At 41.6% G+C, this 20,382-nt stretch overlaps 1 protein-coding gene across 6 annotated transcripts in view; it reads right to left on the reverse strand.

Moving 5' to 3' along the window:
- Positions 1–20,382, reverse strand: part of CEMIP (cell migration inducing hyaluronidase 1) — a 200,677-nt gene that overhangs the window by 59,345 nt on the left and 120,950 nt on the right. For all 6 annotated transcript variants that reach the window (XM_073618470.1, XM_073618471.1, XM_073618465.1 and 3 more), the window contains 4 exons: positions 18,028–18,123; positions 13,632–13,753; positions 9,558–9,699; positions 876–1,067 (listed from right to left, as the gene is read on the reverse strand). In XM_073618470.1, coding sequence (XP_073474571.1) covers positions 876–1,067; positions 9,558–9,699; positions 13,632–13,753; positions 18,028–18,123 — 552 coding nt within the window. The remainder of the gene's footprint in view (positions 1–875; positions 1,068–9,557; positions 9,700–13,631; positions 13,754–18,027; positions 18,124–20,382) is intronic.

A 20,382-nucleotide genomic window follows, 5' to 3' on the forward strand; every position in this document is an offset into this window, starting at 1 on the left:
AAATGTTCACCTGCAATAAACCTCTATATTGGCCTTTAGCAAACAAGGAGACCATATCCAGCTGTGTTATTGCTATTTGAGATGAGTGAGAGATGGTCAATGGCAAGCACCTGCTAAATCATAATAGCAATGGGTCACTTAAAGGACAGCCTACAGTTGAGGTAATCTGTCAATAGCCGCAATGGAGGCATTTTCCTCCTGTGCTCTCTGACTCCTCATACAAATATTAAGAAACACTTCATGGCTTTCAATAGGTGCACATTGCTCTATGCCCACTTTAAGCTAGAAGGTGGATGATAGACACTTCCACCTGAGGAAAAAACCACCTCATCTGTGATAGACAACATTTAATAAAAAGTAAAAGGTTTTCATTAATGCCATAGATGATGTCAGTATTAGTTCAGAAGGTCCAATCCACCTCCCAAGTCAGGTAGAATCTAATATCATGGCACATAGTCAACATTCCAGCGCAGGAAGTATCTTAGAAAAGCTTGCTTTGTCTGCATAGTGTAAATCTGCTATATCTGTTTTTATGCTGGTAGAACTATAAACTTTAGGTTTAGGGGAGCTTTAAGTTAGGGGAGGTAAACTGGCATCGTATGGGACCCGCTGTGGGAATCATGGAGTGCTTGCTCTGAACATGAGACCTGCATGTTGGTCTCATGTTCAGAGCAAACACTCCAAGGAGGAAGAGGAACTTTCAACTGTCTAATCTGACAAGTGTATCATACAATCATAGGTCCATGCAGAAGTTGACTTTAGGAAATGTAAAGTCTTTGTGAAAAGTAGAGTAAAGCATCACACTAGTTTCATACAATAGTGGTTCCATATGTCAGTGTAATATTCAAGGTCTCGTAATGACCATGGCTATTTACCTGCCACTTTAACTTGATTGGAAGTGCATGCTCTGCACGGCAGTATTGTGAACTCCTCTGTCTGGTACATGGAGTAGTCTGTGCTGGCCACTACAATGACATCCCCGGCTCTCCAAGACATGGTGCTGTCTGCCAGATGTAGGATGGTGCTGTTCACATTGGTGTCCACAGTCACTGTCAGCCTGGGCTTCACTGTAACACATGAGTGGAAGATTGTGTAATTATGTGTTTCAAATACACAAGGCAGGCAGCTAAAATATGTATACTAGTAGTGCTGAACATGGTTCACAATAAGACTTCAGTTCATAATATGTATATTAATATATTAAGAAACTTCAGGAATCATAATCAAATATACAAAGTTGGCTTCTATTAATGAATAAATTTCTCCAGCTGATAAACTGTCAATGGCAGCCTTCCTCAACCTATTAACCCCAGGGTAACACTTAAAATAGTTATCAGGTTTAGGGGTACCCCTATAAGAACAATTCATGTCCCCTTTTTTGTAGTAGTCTGAATGCCACCCTTACAGACAGCTAAACAAGGAAAGGGGTACGAGCGTGAGGGTAGCTGCTGAGGGTAGCCACACAAATGCTCAAACCCCCAAAACTAGTAATGAACTATCTCGGTACTGATAAATACAATTACAATTCTTGGATAAAAAATACATTTATTACATATAAAAAAAGGGGAGAAGAAAAAGACATACAAAAATCTCATTAAAATGATTGCATATACAATTTACAAATACTCCCCTAGAAGTATCTGTTAGTGAAGTGTTTTCCATAGATTAATCAGACCTCAACTAGTTTCATGGTTCAAACACCGCTTTCGTCAGGAGGAATAATCTATAAGACAAGTAATCAGATGAGACACAAAAACAAATAGCGAGAATATATGACAACATCAGGTAAATAAATACAGTTCAGCAAAAACAGTGGAAAATTGCTTACCCAACAGGTCAATTGCCAGGTACAAAACCCGGCCGCTCAAAAATCACCCCCCCCCGCGGCGGACCAGGGGGATTGTGCAGAATTAAAATCTACATGAGAATAAGGGTCAGATTGTAAATATTGGATCAAATATTACCCATATATTGGACCCCCCGCCCCTCCCTTCCTTCCTCTTCCTGAAAGCACAATTTTTGCCATATACGGGTAATATCTGATCCAATATTTACATTCTGAACCTTATTCTCTTGTAGATTTTTGAGCGCCGGGTTTTGTACCTGGCAATTGACCTGTTGGGTAAGCAATTTTCCACTGTTTTTGCTGAACTGTATTTATCTACCTGATGTTGTCATATATTCTCGCTATTTGTTTTTGTGTCTCATCTGATTACTTGTCTTATAGATTATTCCTCCTGACGAAGCAGTGTTTGAACCGTGAAACTAGCTGAGGTCTGATTAATCTATGGAAAACACTTCACCAACAGATACTTCTAGGGGAAACCTCTGAGTAATTGTAAATTGTATATGCAATCATTTTAATGTGATTTTTGTATGTCTTTTTCTTCTCCCCTTTTTTTATATGTAATAAATTAATTTTTTATCCAAGAATTGTAATTGTATTTCTCAGTACCAAGATAGTCCATTACTAATTTTTGAGGTTCGAGCATTTGTGTGGCTAGCCTCAGCAGCTACCCTCACGATCGTACCCCTTTCCTTGTTTTCCTATATCATTTTGGATGATGGTACTTTTTATGCCTAGGTTTAGGTGTCCTTACTTGAGGCTATACTCAACAAATTTACTTACAGACAGCTAAAAACATTATTGATAGCATGTATTGGGGGTCTGTGGTAGGAATGCCCCCCTTACAGTGGCAGTCAGAATGCCAGCTGTACAGACAGCGAAAATGATCACTGGTGCCATGCCGCTGGCTCTTCCAAGTGGTGTTGGACTATATAGCCATCATTAAATAGGAGATCAACTAGTCATCCTAGAGTTCAACTGAACCCCGGTTGAGAATGGCACCCAGCAATTTTATTAATAATGCTCTATCAGGTTTTTAGGGAACTCCATGTATTGTTTTCTCTGCAGCACGGTTTGCACAGCATTAGAGAGAAGGACAAATAAGCCAAACCCTTCCATTTCTATCTGTTGATTATTATAGCTGTTTGCCAGCCGTCCAACAAGGTCACAAATCTCCTACTGCGACATAAATAATATTTCCATACACATTTTTTTACACCCAGTACATCCTTTGAGAATAACATCATCAAATCCTGTTCTTATATTGTCAATTATTTCAGCTGTAGGATTACTGTCAGAATTTATCATTTCCGAGAAGCTTGCAATCTAATGTAGACATTCCTACAGGGATAAGGAGTTAATGTTCAGAAACTGGACATGTGTTGTATTTAACACCAAAATGGAATGCAATTGTTCATTTTTGCATAGTAACACCACTATCAGGTTCCTGGGGGGACAAGGGAAAAATATGATTTTACTTCAGACATGTGGTAAAGATGATGCAGTTGACAATTGTGTATAAATGCCAAATTCAGTGAGGAATTTTTTCCAAAACAGATTAAAATGATGTCTCATCTTGTCTCTGCTATCCTTGCAAAGTTTATTTCATAAGACAACTAATATATACTGTATGCATTTGCAATTTGTTTAACTTTAATGCTGAACTCTATGCTAAACACAATTATGAGGTGAAATTTCACTTTGCAAAGAATACCCAATCACATGCAAGGTTAAATAAAAAACAAAAAAACAAAATTTTTGCTTGCAAATGCTTGGATGATGGAAGTCAACAGAACTTTACCTCATTTACAAAGCTCTGGAGCAAATGCCCTTGAAGAGTGCAACTGCACTTGCAAAGTACACAGTCTATTTGCCTTTAGTAAATCAACCCCATTGTCTAATTACTAGAGGCAAGTGTTCTCCCACGTGAATCATGGCGTGCATTGAGTTTCCTGTCCAGATCTGTGCATTAAACCAGCATAAAGTGACTCCTGCACTCCCTCCTATAATAAGACCAGTCACTGCTGCTCTCTGAACTTGTGCAAAGTGACTGGTCTTGTCTCCGCCCCCTCCTGTAGTTTTCTGCAGGCAGCCTATAGTGGGATGTTCTGTTGGGCCCCTCCCACAATTTTTTACTGCACATGCTGTGCAAGCTTTGCACAGTGATGATGTCAGTAATATCTGGGTTTGGAAAGGTGGTAAAGGTATTTTTACCTGGTGATCTGCCCAGGAAGCCTACTATTTTTCAACAGAAATATATTAGAGTCATTGTAGATAAGGCAAAAATATTGGGGGTTATTTACGAAAGGTAAATCCACTTTGCACTGCAAGTGCACTTGGAGTTGCACTCACTCTAAATCTGAGGGGTAGATCTGAAATGAGGGGAAGCTCTGTTGATTTTATCATCCAATCATGTACAAGCTAAAATGCTGTTTTTTATTTTCCTTGCATGTCCCCCTCAGATCAGCGACTTTACTTCCAAGTGCACTTTCAGTGCAAAGTGGATTTGCCTTTAGTAAATAAACCCCATAGTGTTGTACAACTTGTACCCAGTTGTTCTGAAATATATTTTCCTTCAGATCTGTATTTAATAAAATAGGTTGGAACTAGTACAGATTGTGATCTGGTGTATTACTGGGAGGAAAATAGATGGAAAAACAAACATTACTGCATTAAGCTGTATTAACTACTGCACAGCGGAATGAAAAAAAAAAACACAGATCCCTGCATTTACACAAGTGATGTGTTTGCAGGGATTCCCCCCACCATTCCTATTGTATTCTGACAGCAGGGACTCCCCCATGTCAGAATACACAGATCAGCACTGCAGTCATTGCTGGTTTTCAAGAAGGACCGTTCAACAGAAGCCTGTTGTTGGAGCTGCTTCTGTTGAACAGTAAGGCAGGGATATGCAATTAGCGGACCTCCAGCTGTTGCAGAACTACAAGTCCCATGAGGCATAGCAAGACTCTGACAGCCACAAGCATGACACTCAGAGGCAGAGGCATGATGGGACTTGTAGTTTTGCAACAGCCGTAGGCCCGCTAATTGCATATCCCTGCAGTAAGGGGTACATATAGACCAAAACTCATCTGGTTTCTACTGAACTGTCTGATTTTTGGTATGTGTGTACCTGGCTTTAGACTTCTCATACAACCATTGAACCAGGGTTTTTTTTTTCTAGAGTTGCTGCTGTTAATGACAAAGTGTATTTACATGTATTATTTTCTGTACTAACTAATCTCACTTATCCTATCACACAATGATAAATTGTAGTAAGTAACAAATATGGTCCAAAATGTACAGGTTTAAAGACATGAAAACCCTAACAATGAACTTTTCTTATTTGCTATCATTTGATCTCTTAAATATATCATTGAAAGTGTTTTGTGATATCTGTTTAACCACTTCAGCCCCGGAAGGATTTACCCCCTTAATAACCGGGCCATTTTTTGCAATACAGCATTGCGTAATTTTAACTGACAATTGCGCGGTCGTGCGACACTGTACCCAAACAAAATTTACGTCCTTTTTTCCCTACAAATAAAGCTTTCTTTTGGGGGTATTTGATCACCTCTGCAGTTTTAATTTTTTGCGCTATAAACAAAAAAAAGACTGCCAATTTTGAAAAATAAAAAAAGCAATATTTTTTACTTTCTGCTATAATACATATCCAAAAAAAAAAAATATATATATATATATAAACTAATTTATTCATCAGTTTAGGCCAATATTTATTCTTCTACATATTTTTGGTAAAAAAATCCCAATAAGCGCATATTGATTGGTTTGCGCAAAAGTTATAGCGTCTACAAAACAGGGGATAGATTTATGGCATTTTTATTTATTTTATTTTTTTACTAGTAATGGTGGCAATCAGTGATTTTTTAGAGGGACTGCGACATTGCGGCAGACAGAACGGACACCTAACTGACATTTTTGGGGAACCAGTGACATTATTACAGTGATCAGTGCTAAAAAGATGCACTGACATTGTACTACTGACACTGGCAGGGAAGGGGCAATCAAGGGGTTAAATGTGTTCCCAGTTTGTGTTTTCTAACTGTATGGGGGACTGTGTGACTGGAGAAACACACAGATCCGTCTTTCTGTCTTAGCAGGAAGATGTCATCCCCTGACAGAACGCAGATCTGCCTTGTTTACTTTGGCATATCCCCGTTCTGTCCCTACGCGGAACGATCGCGGGCAGGCGGCAGACATCAAGTCTGCCGGACCCGCTGATTGGCTTCCATGCTGGCCAATCAGAGCACGCGCACCCCCACGAAAACAAGTGCACGTATCGCCGTACCGGTACGGCAATTTGCACAGCCGAGCCAGCTTGCCACAGTACATCTGCAGCGGTTGGTCGGCAAGTGTTTAATAAGTACAAAAATACCTATTGATCCTGTCAGAAAATTCAGAGCTGTGCTATGCTTTGTGCAAACCTATTGGAACCTATTTAGCCCTATCAGTTCTCATCTTGAGATCTATGTTTTAGACCACGGGTCTCCAAACTTTCTAAGCAAAGGGCCAGTTTACTGTCCTTCAGGCTTTAGGGGGACTGAACTGTGGCCAGGGTGAGTAGAAATTTCCCCAGCATCAGTGCCTCATCATTGGTTTTAATGGGAGGAATAGCGTCCCACAGTTGATATCAATGAGAAGAATAGCGCCCCATTGACGGTGTCAGTAGGGGGAATGGTGGTCCATCATTAGTGTCAGGGAGAACGGTGCCCCAGGGCCTTTAAAGGAATATAATGTAGTCAATGTACACATTCTGCTGATATGTAATGCATGATTTTTTTTTCCTTTGTCCTGAGATACACTTTAAAAGGAACCTTTCTAAAAGCTTCTCAAACTATTCAACTCTGACAGCTTAGATTAAATTGTCATATGCCACTTCAAAAGAACACGAAGGGTTGTCTCATCTCCATTACTTTTTATATAATGTAAAGAACACCTCTCAGAAGTAATTCGATAATCTTAGGGTATATAGGGTGTGCATAAAGAGAATAAGGAATTCAGATGATCTTTTTTTGCAGATGACGTGAGTCTGACATTGATGAATTGCTTCATTACATTACCTAATCTTCACAAGGTTTTAAAAGAATTTGGCAACATTTCAGGTTATAAAAAAAAAAAATCCACTAAAACAGAAATCACACCGATTTTCCCACAGTTACGGCAAGTACTACAACCTCTACATGTCATAGTTATCATAGGTTTAGGGATCAGGTCCATAGTTAATGATTCTAAGTTAATTTATATAAACTCAATTTTCTCCTTTCCTTCCATGGGATTAAAACACTTCTCCATATATTGACCTCTTATAGCACATCTCTTTGTGGTCAGATTCCTGTAGTTCTGTTCTTGCTAGGAAGTTATGTTTATTCAGAACATTGTCTGTTAGAGTGTTAAGGGTCCCACTTTTGATGTTACAAAGAAATACATTGAACTTTATATAGCAATCCCACAAGGCATTGAAAAGGGTGTTTACTCTTTAGATAGGAGCAAGGTGGCCTAGAAGTGGCAGATATTGTCAAATATCCTGCAACCAACCTTAGACACAATTGGGGAATTGAATAAATCCCTAACAGCATTTTTTGGTGGTAGAGCCCTTTAATATGGCCTGCGCCCGCTTAAAAAATCCCTGTCGACCTGTAATTCTTTTATATTGATTCTGTTACAAAAGTGGCATTATCACTGCACCAAATTCAAATATAATTACCTCCAGTTCATAGATGATGAATTTAGAGGTAATTAAGACCTTCTTTGAGTTGGCATACAGAGATAGGCAAAGTGCCTGTCTCTGTATGCTGTGTATCAAAGCATCATGTTTATCGCTATCGCTATACCCCTTCCCCTCCTGTCACTGGTTGTTAAGGACATTGAGGACAGAAAGAAATGATCCAACAAGGACACCCCTCCCCCCTTTCTACTCTTCCATTGAGAAAAGTTCTTTCACTGATGATACTGCCTATAACATGAATCGGTCGTAGGATCCCCCCCCCCCCCCGCCCCAGACTGTGTTACAGGCAGTGTGTAATCAAAGAATTTTCACAATGGAAGAGAGGGTAGGAGGGCAAGTCCTCATCAGACCATCTTTAATGCAGTTAAGCGCACAGACGTGAAGCTATAAGCCCCCCCCCCCCCCCCCGCAGCACTGGAAGTTCAAAGACAGGAAGAGGATGGGGCATCTCTGCCGGGAACATTTATCTAGAATCCAACAGCCTGCACATCACTGGACATACGTCATTACAGGTAAGTCATTTTACTAATGCCGTAAGGAAAAAACACTCTAGCTTTAACATCCAACCCATTTTTACCAGGAGATATTTCTTTTTTTGGCAACTTTTATTAGAGATGTCCTTGTATCATTTAAATTGCTTATTTTAAATTTTATTATATTATTTATTTATTTAATTACTTTAAAATTCTTATTATTAACTGCTGAAATGTTGCATAAAAATATCAGTTTTTGTTTCTTTGCATGTTTCATATTTATTTTTATGATTGCCAATTATATAAAAGTAACAGATGGACTTATTTGTATATTGGGATCCAATGGAATCTATACAGATTCATCTCCGTTAAACAGGATCTTGTTCCTATAGTCCAAAGTATATTTTTATTGAGGGAAAAGATTACATGTTTAATAAAAAGACAGTTAAAAAAAATAAGTCGTTTTTCAATGTTACTTTGGACTTTTATACTACAGCACCCTAGCTTTTTACCAAGATCACACAAAAATATGGATTTTATTTTTATGAAAAATGTAACCACATGCAGTGGATATATGTAGAAAAACTGTGATGTACACTGTGGGGAAGATTTGCTAAAATTGGTGCACACAGAACCTGGTGCAGCTGTGCATAGTAACTAATCAGCTTCCAACTGATTAGTTACTAGCAGCAGCTTGTTCAATTAAAGTGGTTGTATACCCTTTTTTTTGTATTTTTACCTACAGGTAAGCCTATAATAAGGCTTACCTGTAGGTAAAATGAATATCTCCTAAACCTGTACGGTTTATTCACTTTGCATGCAGTGGCGCATGCACTGTGAAAGTCCAGCTGAAGGTTCGGCAGGCGCTGCCGGACCTTGCCGGAAAGAAGCCTCCCGCGCGCATGCCACTCACAGCGCCGGAGCCGCGAACCCGGAAGACACGCCAAGAGGAAATGTCAGCTCCTGGACCGGGAACAGCTACCGATGCCTCGTTCTAAGGTAAGTATTACATAATGAGCTAGTATGCGGTGCATACTAGCTCATTATGCCTTTTGCCTTACAGGTTTAAAAAAAAAAAAAATTGTGATGGTATACAACCGCTTTAAGCTTTGACAATAATATCTAGAAGCTGACTGGCTATTATGCACAACGGCACCAGATTCTGTGTGCACCAGTTTTAGTAAATTACCCCCTGTATATATCAAGCATTTTTTTAACTATTTTTGTAAATGTTAAATATTTTTTTTTCATATTTTCATATCAGTAAATACCATATTTCCGTATTTTTGTTTTATCTTAGTAACAAGCTCTAGGGTGGTCTGTTATAAGACTTATGTAACATTGAAAAAGTACTCAAAACTACGGGTTGACCGTCCCTAGATAACTGTAACTCTACCAATACTTGTAGCACTTGATGTATAAGTTATAAAATAATTTCACCCGCTGTTGTGGTTTTATACAAACATGATTTCCATTCTGAAAATATACTTACCAGGCTTTCCACAAAGAAACTGGACTTTGTATTTTGGACATTGTGAGTGGATCTGGTCGTTCTGCCGGCACTCAAACCTGTAATCATGGCCACCTTTATAAAAGACCTGCACTGGTATACTGGACCCGTTCATTGTAGTAACCTGCAATTCACAAGGTACATGTTACCAAATGCAAATGTTTGCCAAAATTGCTAAATATTTTATAACCGTTTATGTACTTAGTGACATATGCTACAACTTTATACAGAGTTCTATTGTAATTTGTCTAACATATGAATTCTTACATGGAAATCCATATCCAATACACTTCTAAGCTTGTTCAGTAAGGTGAGTAATGTACTACAAAGTGCTGTAAACCACAATAAAACACATTTTACTAGCTACAGTACCATTAGTGGAAATGAGGTAACATTTCCATATTATAACTTTTTCAATCGAAGGATGGCATGTGAAAGAGTGCCAACCTGGTAACCCTCATATGTGGATTTTGGATGGTTCATCAGGAACTGGCCTGAAGTTCGATCAGTGTATGACTAGCTTTAGATTAGGCAGGCTACAGCCCACAAACACACCAGCCTTTCTGGCACATGCCTAAGTTGCTACATGTCCATTCCAGGTCTAAACCTGTGACTCTTTGGGTGTATTCAAAAAGGCGAAAAATAAAAATGTATTTGAGCATACCTCCCAACTTTTTAAGATGGGAATGAGGGACACCTATCAGCAAAAGTATGTAGGTATAGGACACACCCCTTGCCACACCCCCTTAAAGGAGAATTTTACAAACAAGATTGGTTAAACCCACAAGTGCTTTTTTACCTCTACTATTCCTTTATATTGGCTTTTGGCATTTACAAATGCAGCGATTTAGAAATCAGTTGAATGGTTTAGCGCTGGGAAACACTTTTTAATAGATAAAAAGTGCACATTATATACATCTATATAGCTCAGACCAAAATGAGGGACAAATGCGGAAGAATGGGGGACATTGTTCCAAATCAGGGACAGTCCCACAAAATCAGGGACAGCTGGGAGCTATGTTTGAGGTTGCATTTAAATTTCAAGTAGCTTCTTAATTGGAAGTTAAAAAGTGATAGTTACATTCAATACCACATTTGTTTCTGATTTGAACCAGTAGCCATTCAGTGTTTACTAATGTCATAGATTTGCCTGTTCTTGTTGGCTTAGTTAGTCCAGTCCTAGCTGCCTTTGTTCCTGTGAGATCCAGCATAATATTTGTGAGAATGACAGTTTATGTACTGTTTTCCATTCACATATAATATGGTCTTTGTTTGATAATTTATTATTTAAGTCAAGATTTTGCTTCCCTGTTGTTAAACCAAACAACATTTTTAAATGCTCTCTGTGAGGTCGTTTGATGGCACTCCACCTAATTCCCTACCTAGTGAGATGTGAATGTGAAGGCTCCTGCTCCCTCTGCATGGCTGTCTGCACTACATGCTTAGGAATGACACTGATAACAAACCCGGCCATTCCAAAAGAGCTTAGGATGCCTACTGAGACCACAAAAAAGGATGTAATAGGATATACAGCATACGGTCTTATTTATGGTTAGCAATGGGAAACCGTTGTTCCTGGGTGTGAAGCCTGATGTTTTATTAACTACGAGACAGGCAGCAAAAACAATATCCACACGGTACCGTATGTCTGTTCTTCCTTTCACTGAATTACTATTGAGTTCCTTCTTATAGTAAAGTTTTATTTGCTGTTATACTTAGGATACACTCATGTATGTTTTACTGTGTTTTTTCTGTATTTTCACACCTTTAATATTTACTGTGTATTTCTATATTTTTATACTTTTAATATTAACTGTGTGTTCACCAGCCTATTATTATTATTATAAGGTACTTATATAGTGCTGTCAATTTACGCAGAGTTTTACATATACATTGTACATTCACATCAGTCCCTACCCTCAAGGAGCTTACAATCTAATGTCCCTAACTCACATTCATATACTGGGGCCAATTTAGACAGAAGCCAATTAACCTACCAGCATGTCTTTGGAGTGTGGAAGGAAACCGGAGTACCCGGAGGAAACCCACGCAGGCACAGGGAGAACATGCAAACTCCAGGCAGGTAGTGTCGTGGTTGGGATTCGAACCAGTGACCCTTTTTACTGCTAGGCGAAAGTGCTACCCACTATCGCATTAGGGTGAGCACCACAAAGCTCAAAAATATACCTTCTCTGCAGTCTCAGCTGTACTGGACAGTGAATAAATGGGAAGTGCTCTGTGCTGAGCGGCTTCCTGTTTATTCACAAAATGAAACATAGTAAACACAATTTACTATGCTACAGTTGTGAATGAACACAGTGAGTGTGTGTGTGTTTACTGTGTTCATTTAGAAAACAAACGGTTCGGTAAATGACATATTTACTAGCCTCTTCCCCGCTCTCTATCTTGAAACATCCCCTGCAGCAGCCAGGAAGAGAGAGAGCCCCCTCGCCCCTCAGAAAAAGAGAGCCCCCTCGCCCCGCAGAAACACTGCGCAGGGTGGGGGCAAACCGGGGGGAAGCTCAAGCATGTAGTGATTTGGGTGTGCCCTGGCACACCTCCTGCCCACGCCTATGGTGTTCACTATATTTTTACACTATAAGGCCTCATGCACACTGGACGTTTTTTGATGTTTTTACAGAAGCTGTTTTTGGCTGTAGAGGTTTTTTCTACAGTCATTAAACTCCCCATCATGTTATCCTATGTGTCCATGCACACATAAGCTGTTATCAGCAGTTTTGGGCAGTGGCGTATTGTAATGAAGAGAATCTGTGGCATCAAGCAAGGTTAGAATAGGCTAGAGGGAGGGCTAATAGTGCTGCTATCCGTGAGATAAGGAGGAAGATGTTCTACCATACTGAGAGTTGACAAAAAAAGTGGGATGGCCCAATAATGTTTGCTAGAACAAAACGAGTATGAAGTGGGGGTTATCTTAGTGCAGCAGAGAAAGTATCCTATAAGCCGCTGCAAATCCACTGTGAAGGAGTATGTGGCAGTCTCAGCCCGTGTTTTGGCCAGGCCACACCTCCGACGCATTTCACTCCCACCGGAGCTTAATCATGGGGATCCTCATGATTATGCCCTGAGGGTAGAGCAAAATGCAATGGAGCGTGGCTTGGCTGGAGCCCGGGCTGAGACTGCCACATACTCTTTCACAGTGGATTTGCAGTGATATGCGTGATAGGATACTTTCTCTGCTGTATGTTAATGTCTGATGCTGGGGCGAGCTCCGTTCCCAGACGACACTCTTAGCAGTTGATGTTGGACTATGACCCTCCAAAGCCTGAGTGGCACCCATATATTTTTACATTAGTTCACAGGGGTTATCTTAGTGTTTGAGGCAATCTGAGCTACTTTTTTATGATTAGCCTATACCAGGGGTAGGCAACCTGGGGCCCTCCAGCTGTGGAACTACATTTCCCATGAGGCATTGCAAGGCTGGAAGTTACAAATACTCCCAGAGGCATGATCGGACTTGTAGTTCTTAAAGGGCTGGCTCCCAGGTTGCTTACCCTTGGCCTATACCATAATATATCAGCACTCTGGCATGGTGATTTCATGTATAGTTGAACCTCGGATTACGAGCATAATCAGTTCCAGGAGTATGCTCGTAATCCAAAGTACTCGCATATCAAAGCGAGTTTTCCCATCGAAGTCAATGGAAACGAAAATAATTTGTTCCGCATTGACATCAATGGGATGCAATACCGCATGCGGCCAGAGGTGGGGGCGCCGGAGAGCCTCTGAAACGGCTGGAAAGGCCCGAGGACACCTCGGCTAATGTATATTGTAAACTGAGTATTTCCGCGTATTTCCGTGTCTTTCCGAGCATTGCCAAATGACGGCAATCGGCTGCGATCGTCGCTGTTTGGCTGTGCTTGGTTCCGGCGCCCTCGCGCGTCAGGCCGAATGCGGTACTGCAGGCCCTATTAGGTTGAATTCTGCTCGTCTTGCGAGACAACACTCGCAAACCGAGGCAGAATTTTTTTTAAAAAGTTGCTCGCAAATCAAAACGCTCTCAAACCAAGTTACTCTTAAATCGATGTTCCACTGTACCTTGATGTCAACAGGATGGGTGCAGATTTTGTCAGGATACCTGGCCTGGAATTCAGAGAGTTTCTCCCAATCTCTGTACCGTGTGCTCTCATACTTGTCAAACCAGTCCGTCCACTCCACATCTGGAATGTAAAAGGCACAGCACTCACATTGCAAGCCTGCCAGATTCACTTGTTTATTTGCAAGTAGCAAAACAGAAATGTGCACCAAACACATGACAGAATTACAAGCTGATTTCCAACAAAATGACAAGTCGGGATTATAGGTCCACATCTAGCTGCAAACCGCTTGCACAAGTTTGACATCATACCAAACAGGTCGGTTTCAGCTGCCAGCACAAATGAACATGGTGGATCGTTTAGACTCTCAAGATTCTGCTACTCGATAACATGACTTCTCTAATCAACACCAGTCTTCCTGCTTATTTTCTACCACATTTTTCCATCATGAATTAGATGATGTCAGTCCTGCCGGTGTCCTATAGACTGCAAAGGTAATACTTTACAGTAACTAAATCCAAACAAGGGCAGCTTCTTTCTATACGGCTCAATGTCAGAAATGTATACTGATACTTATGGAGCCCATAACAGCCCAATCTAGTGCAGCTGTTCATGATACCCAATCAACTTCGAACTTCAGCTTGTTCAATTAAAGGGGTTGCAAAGGTTCGTGTTTTTTCACCTTAATGCATCCTACGCATTAAGGTGAAAAAACACCTGCCAGTCACTGGCCCCCCAGCCCCCCCGTCTTACTTACCTGAACCCCTTCATTCAGTCTCTTTCTCCACGGGATCCTGGCTCTTGATTGGATAGATTGATATTTATTGGCTCTCGCTGCTGTCAAATCAATTCCAATGACGCGGGCACCAGGGGGCGGGACTGAGTCCGGCATTCTGTGTCCTGCTAACCCCCTCAGGGAATCGCCTCTCCGAGGGGTTTATCAGATGCGGGGAGGAGCCGCGAGAGCCACCGAGGGACCCCAGAAGACCAGGTTCGGGGCCACTCTGTGCAAAACGAGCTGCACAGTGGAGGTAAGTATGATATGTTTGTTATTTAAAAAAAAAAAAAAATGACCCTAAGGGCTCCTTCACACGGACGTGTCCGTGTACGGAGCCCGCTCTGCTCAGCGGGGGATCGCTCCGCCGATCCCCGCTGAGCAGGCAGATGACTGACCTGTCAGAGCTCCACTCTCCCCTACGGGGGATCAGATGATGACGGACCGTAGAGTCCGTTGTCAACCGATCCGATCCGAAAACGGATGGAAAAGTAGGTTTTTCCTCCGTTACACTTTTTCGGATCGGAGCGGGTCGGATGTCAGTGGACATATCACTGCTGACATCTGACGCTCCATAGAGATCTATGGAGGGTCCGTTCAGGTCCGCCTAAAAAACTGACAGGTGGACCTGAACAGATTGTCAGTGTGAAACGGGCCTTACGATCACTTTAAGCTTTGACAATAAAACCTGGAAGCGGATTGGTTTCTATGCAGAGCTGCACCAGATTTTGCACCCTCCGGTTTTCCTAAATCTCCCCCATTGTGTAATGTGTCTGAGTTTCCAAAGCCTTGGTTCAAACCTTGTAAGCCAGGAACACAAGCAAACATCACGTGCTTTCCTGACATGCAGAGAAATGTGTTGACATCTTTGAGATGCAGTAGTGCCATTAATTGCTAATGGCACCCCCACGCATCTGCAAACATGCCACATTTTTTGCACACCAAACAGCAAGCTGCTGAAGCACCATGCAGTTTGGTGTGGCCGTTTTTGGAAAAGAGACTGGGTGTTTTTTTTCCTTGTTTCTAGCATGTAGGGCAGCCCATAAAATGAATGGGCTGCCCTACACGAAACACACAAGAACATGCAAAAATGCATAGAAACGTGGCCTTGCTTTGTCGTACATATGAGTGTGAACCAAGCCTAAGGCATGTTCTTCTTTAACCACTTCAGCCCTGGAAGAATTTACCCCCTTCCTGACCAGGCCATTTTTTGCGATACGGCGCTGCGCCGCTTTAACTGACAATTGCGCGGTCGTGCGACGCTGTACCCAAACAAAATTTATGTCCTTTTTTTTCCCACAAATAGAGCTTTCTTTTGGTGGTATTTGATCACCTCTGCGGTTTTTATTTTTTGCGCTATAAACAAAAGAAGAGCAACAATTTAAAAAAAAACACACTATAATAAATATCCTAAATTAAGAAAAAAAAACAAAACATTTCCTCAGTTTAGGCCGATATGTATTCTTCACATATTTTTGGTAAAAAAAAAAAATCGCAATATATATTGCGTATATTGATTGGTTTGCGCAAAGGTTATAGCGTCTACAAAATAGGGGATAGATTTATGGCATTTATACTATTATTTTTATTTTAACTAGTAATGGCAGCGTTCAGCGATTTTTATTGGGACTGCGATATTGCAGCGGACAAATTGGACACTATTGACACATTTTTGGGACCAGTGACAATTATACAGCGATCAGTGCTATAAAAATGCACTGATTACTGTATAAATGTCACTGGCAGGGAAGGGGTTAACACTAGGGGGCGATCAAGGGGTTAAATGTGTTCCCTGACTGTGTGTTCTAACTGTGGGGAGGATGGGACTGACTAGGGGAGGGGACAGATCGGTGTCTGTCTCCTCTCCCATGAGCGAACTGGGCTGTCACAAGCGATCGCGGGTGCCCAGAGGTCATCATGCCCGCTGGGCACTCGCATTGGCTCCCTTGCATACGGGGAATAGAGTTGTGTGCATCAATATAAACACACAACCCCATAGCCTAGGATGACAAGGCACTCCCCTGCTCTTCTATTGCTCCCTTCTCCAAGCTAACAGACTAACTGGAGACCACACTGTCTACTGTTAACTCCTCCCTGTGAAGACTGGATGTTCAGAGAAGCAGTACAGAGAGAGCAGGGTAAGCAGCACTGAAAGTTGTAAACTGCAAGTGCTGAGGTAAGAATTTTAAATTATTTACTGGTAAATGTTTATTTTATTTGCACTCAGCGTGTTAAACTAAAAAATGCTGAGCCTTTAATACTACTCTAACCACCGCCACTAATCAGATTAAAATTCCATCTATTGTTCATTTACAGGGCAGGTTCGATTCAGACTGCTATCAATAAGGAAATAACATCAGTTTTTCAGAAATAATACTATGATAATACTGCACATGTCACTTCTGGAATTGGCTAACTTTTCTGAAAAAATTAAATATTCTGTATCTCTCAGATTAACCACTTCAGCCCCGGAAGGATTTACCCCCTTCCTGACCAGAGCACTTTTTGCGATTCGGCACTGCGTCGCTTTAACTGACAATTGCGCTGTCGTGCGAAGTTGCACCCAAACAAAATTGACGTCCTTTTTTTCCCACAAATAGAGCTTTCTTTTGGTGGTATTTGATTGCCTCTGTGGTTTTTATTTTTTGCGATATAAACAAAAAAAGAATGACATTTTTGAAAAAAACACAATATTTTGTAGTTTTTGCTATAATAAATATCCCCATTTTTTTTAAAAAAGCGCTCCATGCATTGCAATGGGAGCGTTCTAATAGGAGCGACTCAAGTCGCTCCGACTTAGAAAAAGGTTCCTGTACTACTTTGGGAGCGACTTCGGACCGTCTTGCATTGACTACTATTACAGAAGTTGTTTTGCAAGTCGCGTTGACGTCGCACTGTACGGGGCGGCCTCAGAATCAGACGACTTTGAAGCCGCCCCTGTGTGAACCGGCGCTTACTCCACTTCTAGATATCAGAGACTGGCAAACAAATGTCCTAGCAGTCTAGAATCAGAGGGACAGTAGACAGATTATGTAAAGCTTTCTCTTTATCCTGATTAATGTCCAGTCTCTTGCACAGAGACATCAATTAGAAAAGAAATCCCGGCGCCAACGAAAACAGATTTCTTTTTTTTTTTCTGTAATTAAAAATAGCAAGTGACATTTTCAGGTTGAGCAATAAATTGGAGCAATAATGAAATCAGGACAGTAGATAGGCTGTTGTTGTCCAGCTAGGGCCAAAGCCAGAGACCTCAGCCAGCCAAGATCAGCAAACAAGCAAGTGAGTTAAAAGGGACGTCTGTGTCCGACAACTGGAAGCTCATACATTTTTCATGTGCACAGCGCAGGGTTGCCGGAGACTTCTGCATGTCTGCAGCTTCCAAATAAATGATCCGTGTGTTCCAAAAAATCACAGCCGTAATGAACCAATAGCACACGAAGGAAAGCAAATACGGGAAATTTACAGAAAATTGTGGTTTCTGGGCTTTTGAATCCCTGACTCCGGATTTGTCAGACAGAGAAATAAACTTCAGATTAAGCAAGTCTTTATCGGGCTGCAGCGATCCCCAGATACTGTTTTTAAATATTTAGTGACATGTTAGAAGTGATGGGTTTTCACTTACCCTGAACCCACTGGCTGGATGAGGAAACGTTGAAGTATTCCCCGTTTTCAGCTTGGAAAAGTTTGTGCACTCGAGCCGCCGCGGACCCCCTGCTTCCTGTCCAACACATAAATAACCCAGGAAGAATGTTAAAGTAAATAGACAGGAGCAGGTAAACCATACAGAGGAGATCATAGAGGACAGGAAAAGCCCAATTTAAAATGTCATATTTCTTTGTGCCATGTGTCATTATTTCTATTTATATATAAACATCTATGGACCCAACGGGGAATGTAAAGACACAGCAGGACAATTACATATAGGAAGTGGTTATTATAAACCAGCAATCATGCAGACGGACAGGACTCCACTATGGATTTGGATTGTTAACTCCTTCAAATGATCCTATGGAGTAAATGGAAATGTGTAGGTTTGTTAGTAGCCCCCCCGGCCACTTTGTATAATATGCTATGTAATTGCATGCTTATGCTGGTTTGATTGTTGTCAGGAAATAAAAAAGAGTTGTAAAGGCAGAAGGTTTTTTAATCTTAATGCATTCTATGCATTAAGATAAAAAACCTTCTGTGTGTAGCAGCCCCCCTCAATTACCTACCTGAGCCCCGTCTCTCTCCAGCAATGTCCACAATCCCCTTAGCCATCCAGGACACTCCTCCTGATTGGCTGAGAGAGAGCAGTGGCGCCGTTGGCTCCCACAGCTGTCAATCAACGTCAGTCAGCCAATCAGGGGAGAGAGGGGGTGGGGCCAGGTCGGGGCTCCGTGTCTGAATGGGTACACTGAGCTGTGACTCGGTTTGGGTGCAAAATCAAGGTAATTACCGCTCCAGGTGGTGTCGCTTGTGTTCACACCGCCCTAGTATATAGGAGATGAAGTCAAATGGCAGAAAATGGAACAAGGACAGCCACACTCCAAAATAATGCCTTTACTGAATAAAGCTTGATCCATACGTCAATCAGAGACACAGGTCCAGATGATAGCTGACGCGTTTCGCACCGTTAATGGCGCTTAATCATAGCTGCGATTAAGCGCCATTAACAGTGCGAAACGGCCGTCCTTTTTCCATTTTCTGCCCTCAGCTTGGGTGCCCCCTGTAAAGGAGAGAGGGGCTAGGAGCAGCAAAGAGGGACCCCAGAAGAGGAGGATCCGGGCTGCTCTGTGCAAAACCAACTGCACAGAGGAGGTAAGTATAACATGTTTGTTATTTAAAAAAAACCAAAAAAACGAGCCTTTACAATCACTTTAAAAGTGACTATTATTTTTATTTTGAATAGCGTAAGGGAGGGTGATAACCCCTGTTGTTTTTTTGGGGTTTTTTTTCCTTTTTTTTCTTTGCCATGTGTGTCCCTTAGGGGTGATTTACCTTCAATTCCTGTCCCATAGCCAAAACAGGAAATTAAAAAAATCTCTGCAAATTAATGGAATTCCTTGGGGACCCCTAGGCCATCAGAACTGGTGTCCCCATGGGAAGATTTCCCCTCTATTACTTTTTTTCTGGGGATAACCCAAAACTTTTTCTGGGGATAACCCAAAATTTGGGATTTTCTTTTACTTTCAATGCTAATGGTAAACTGGACAAACAGAGAGGGTGAATCTTCCTAATGGGGGCGCAGACAGCAATAAATCTGACAGGTGTTCTAATCCCTCTTCACTCTATCCAAAACGAAAGAAAATGTTTGCCTTTAGTTATACTTTGAAGGAGAAGTAAAGCGAAAGCTTGTTTGGCTGTACTTCTCCTATGGATCACAGGAGTGCAGTTCGTTCTCCACTACTGTGACCTGTTTTCAGCAGACAGCGGACTGAAGCCCGCTGTCGGCTGAAGTCACAGAGCCAGTCTACTCTAGGCTCAGGCAAGATTGCGGGACACTGCATGTGATTCACACCGCATTTCTGTGCACATCACATGCAATTTCTGTACAGTGCGATTTGAGCCAAACTTTTTGTATGTCTCAAGTTGCATCGCATCAGCACCAAAATGGAGCAGGACCCTTTTTTTCCACACCTGAACTGCATCGCATGGGTGTTCACACCCAAGTGATCCGATTCTGGCAATCACACTGCGATTTGCAATCTGTTTCAGGGTCTGTGCAATTGCAATGCAGTGCAGGAAACGCACAGGATTCGCTGCGTTTCCTACATGGCATCAGTGTGAACCAGGGCTCAAGCTGAATTACAGGTATGGTTATTTTCTATATATTTACATTGATCCAGCTTGGACCAATGTAAATATGTATGTGTCATACCTGTGGGATCTCCGTGGAAGCTGTAAACCAGTGCAGTAGGTTGCGCTACTCCACTGATCTCCAATAGCTTCTGGGTCCCATGCCGAGTGGCTGCCCTGTCGGCCGCTTGGCACAGGC

Source organism: Aquarana catesbeiana, linkage group LG03 (genome assembly GCF_042186555.1).
Source record: "Aquarana catesbeiana isolate 2022-GZ linkage group LG03, ASM4218655v1, whole genome shotgun sequence".
NCBI lineage: Eukaryota > Metazoa > Chordata > Amphibia > Anura > Ranidae > Aquarana > Aquarana catesbeiana.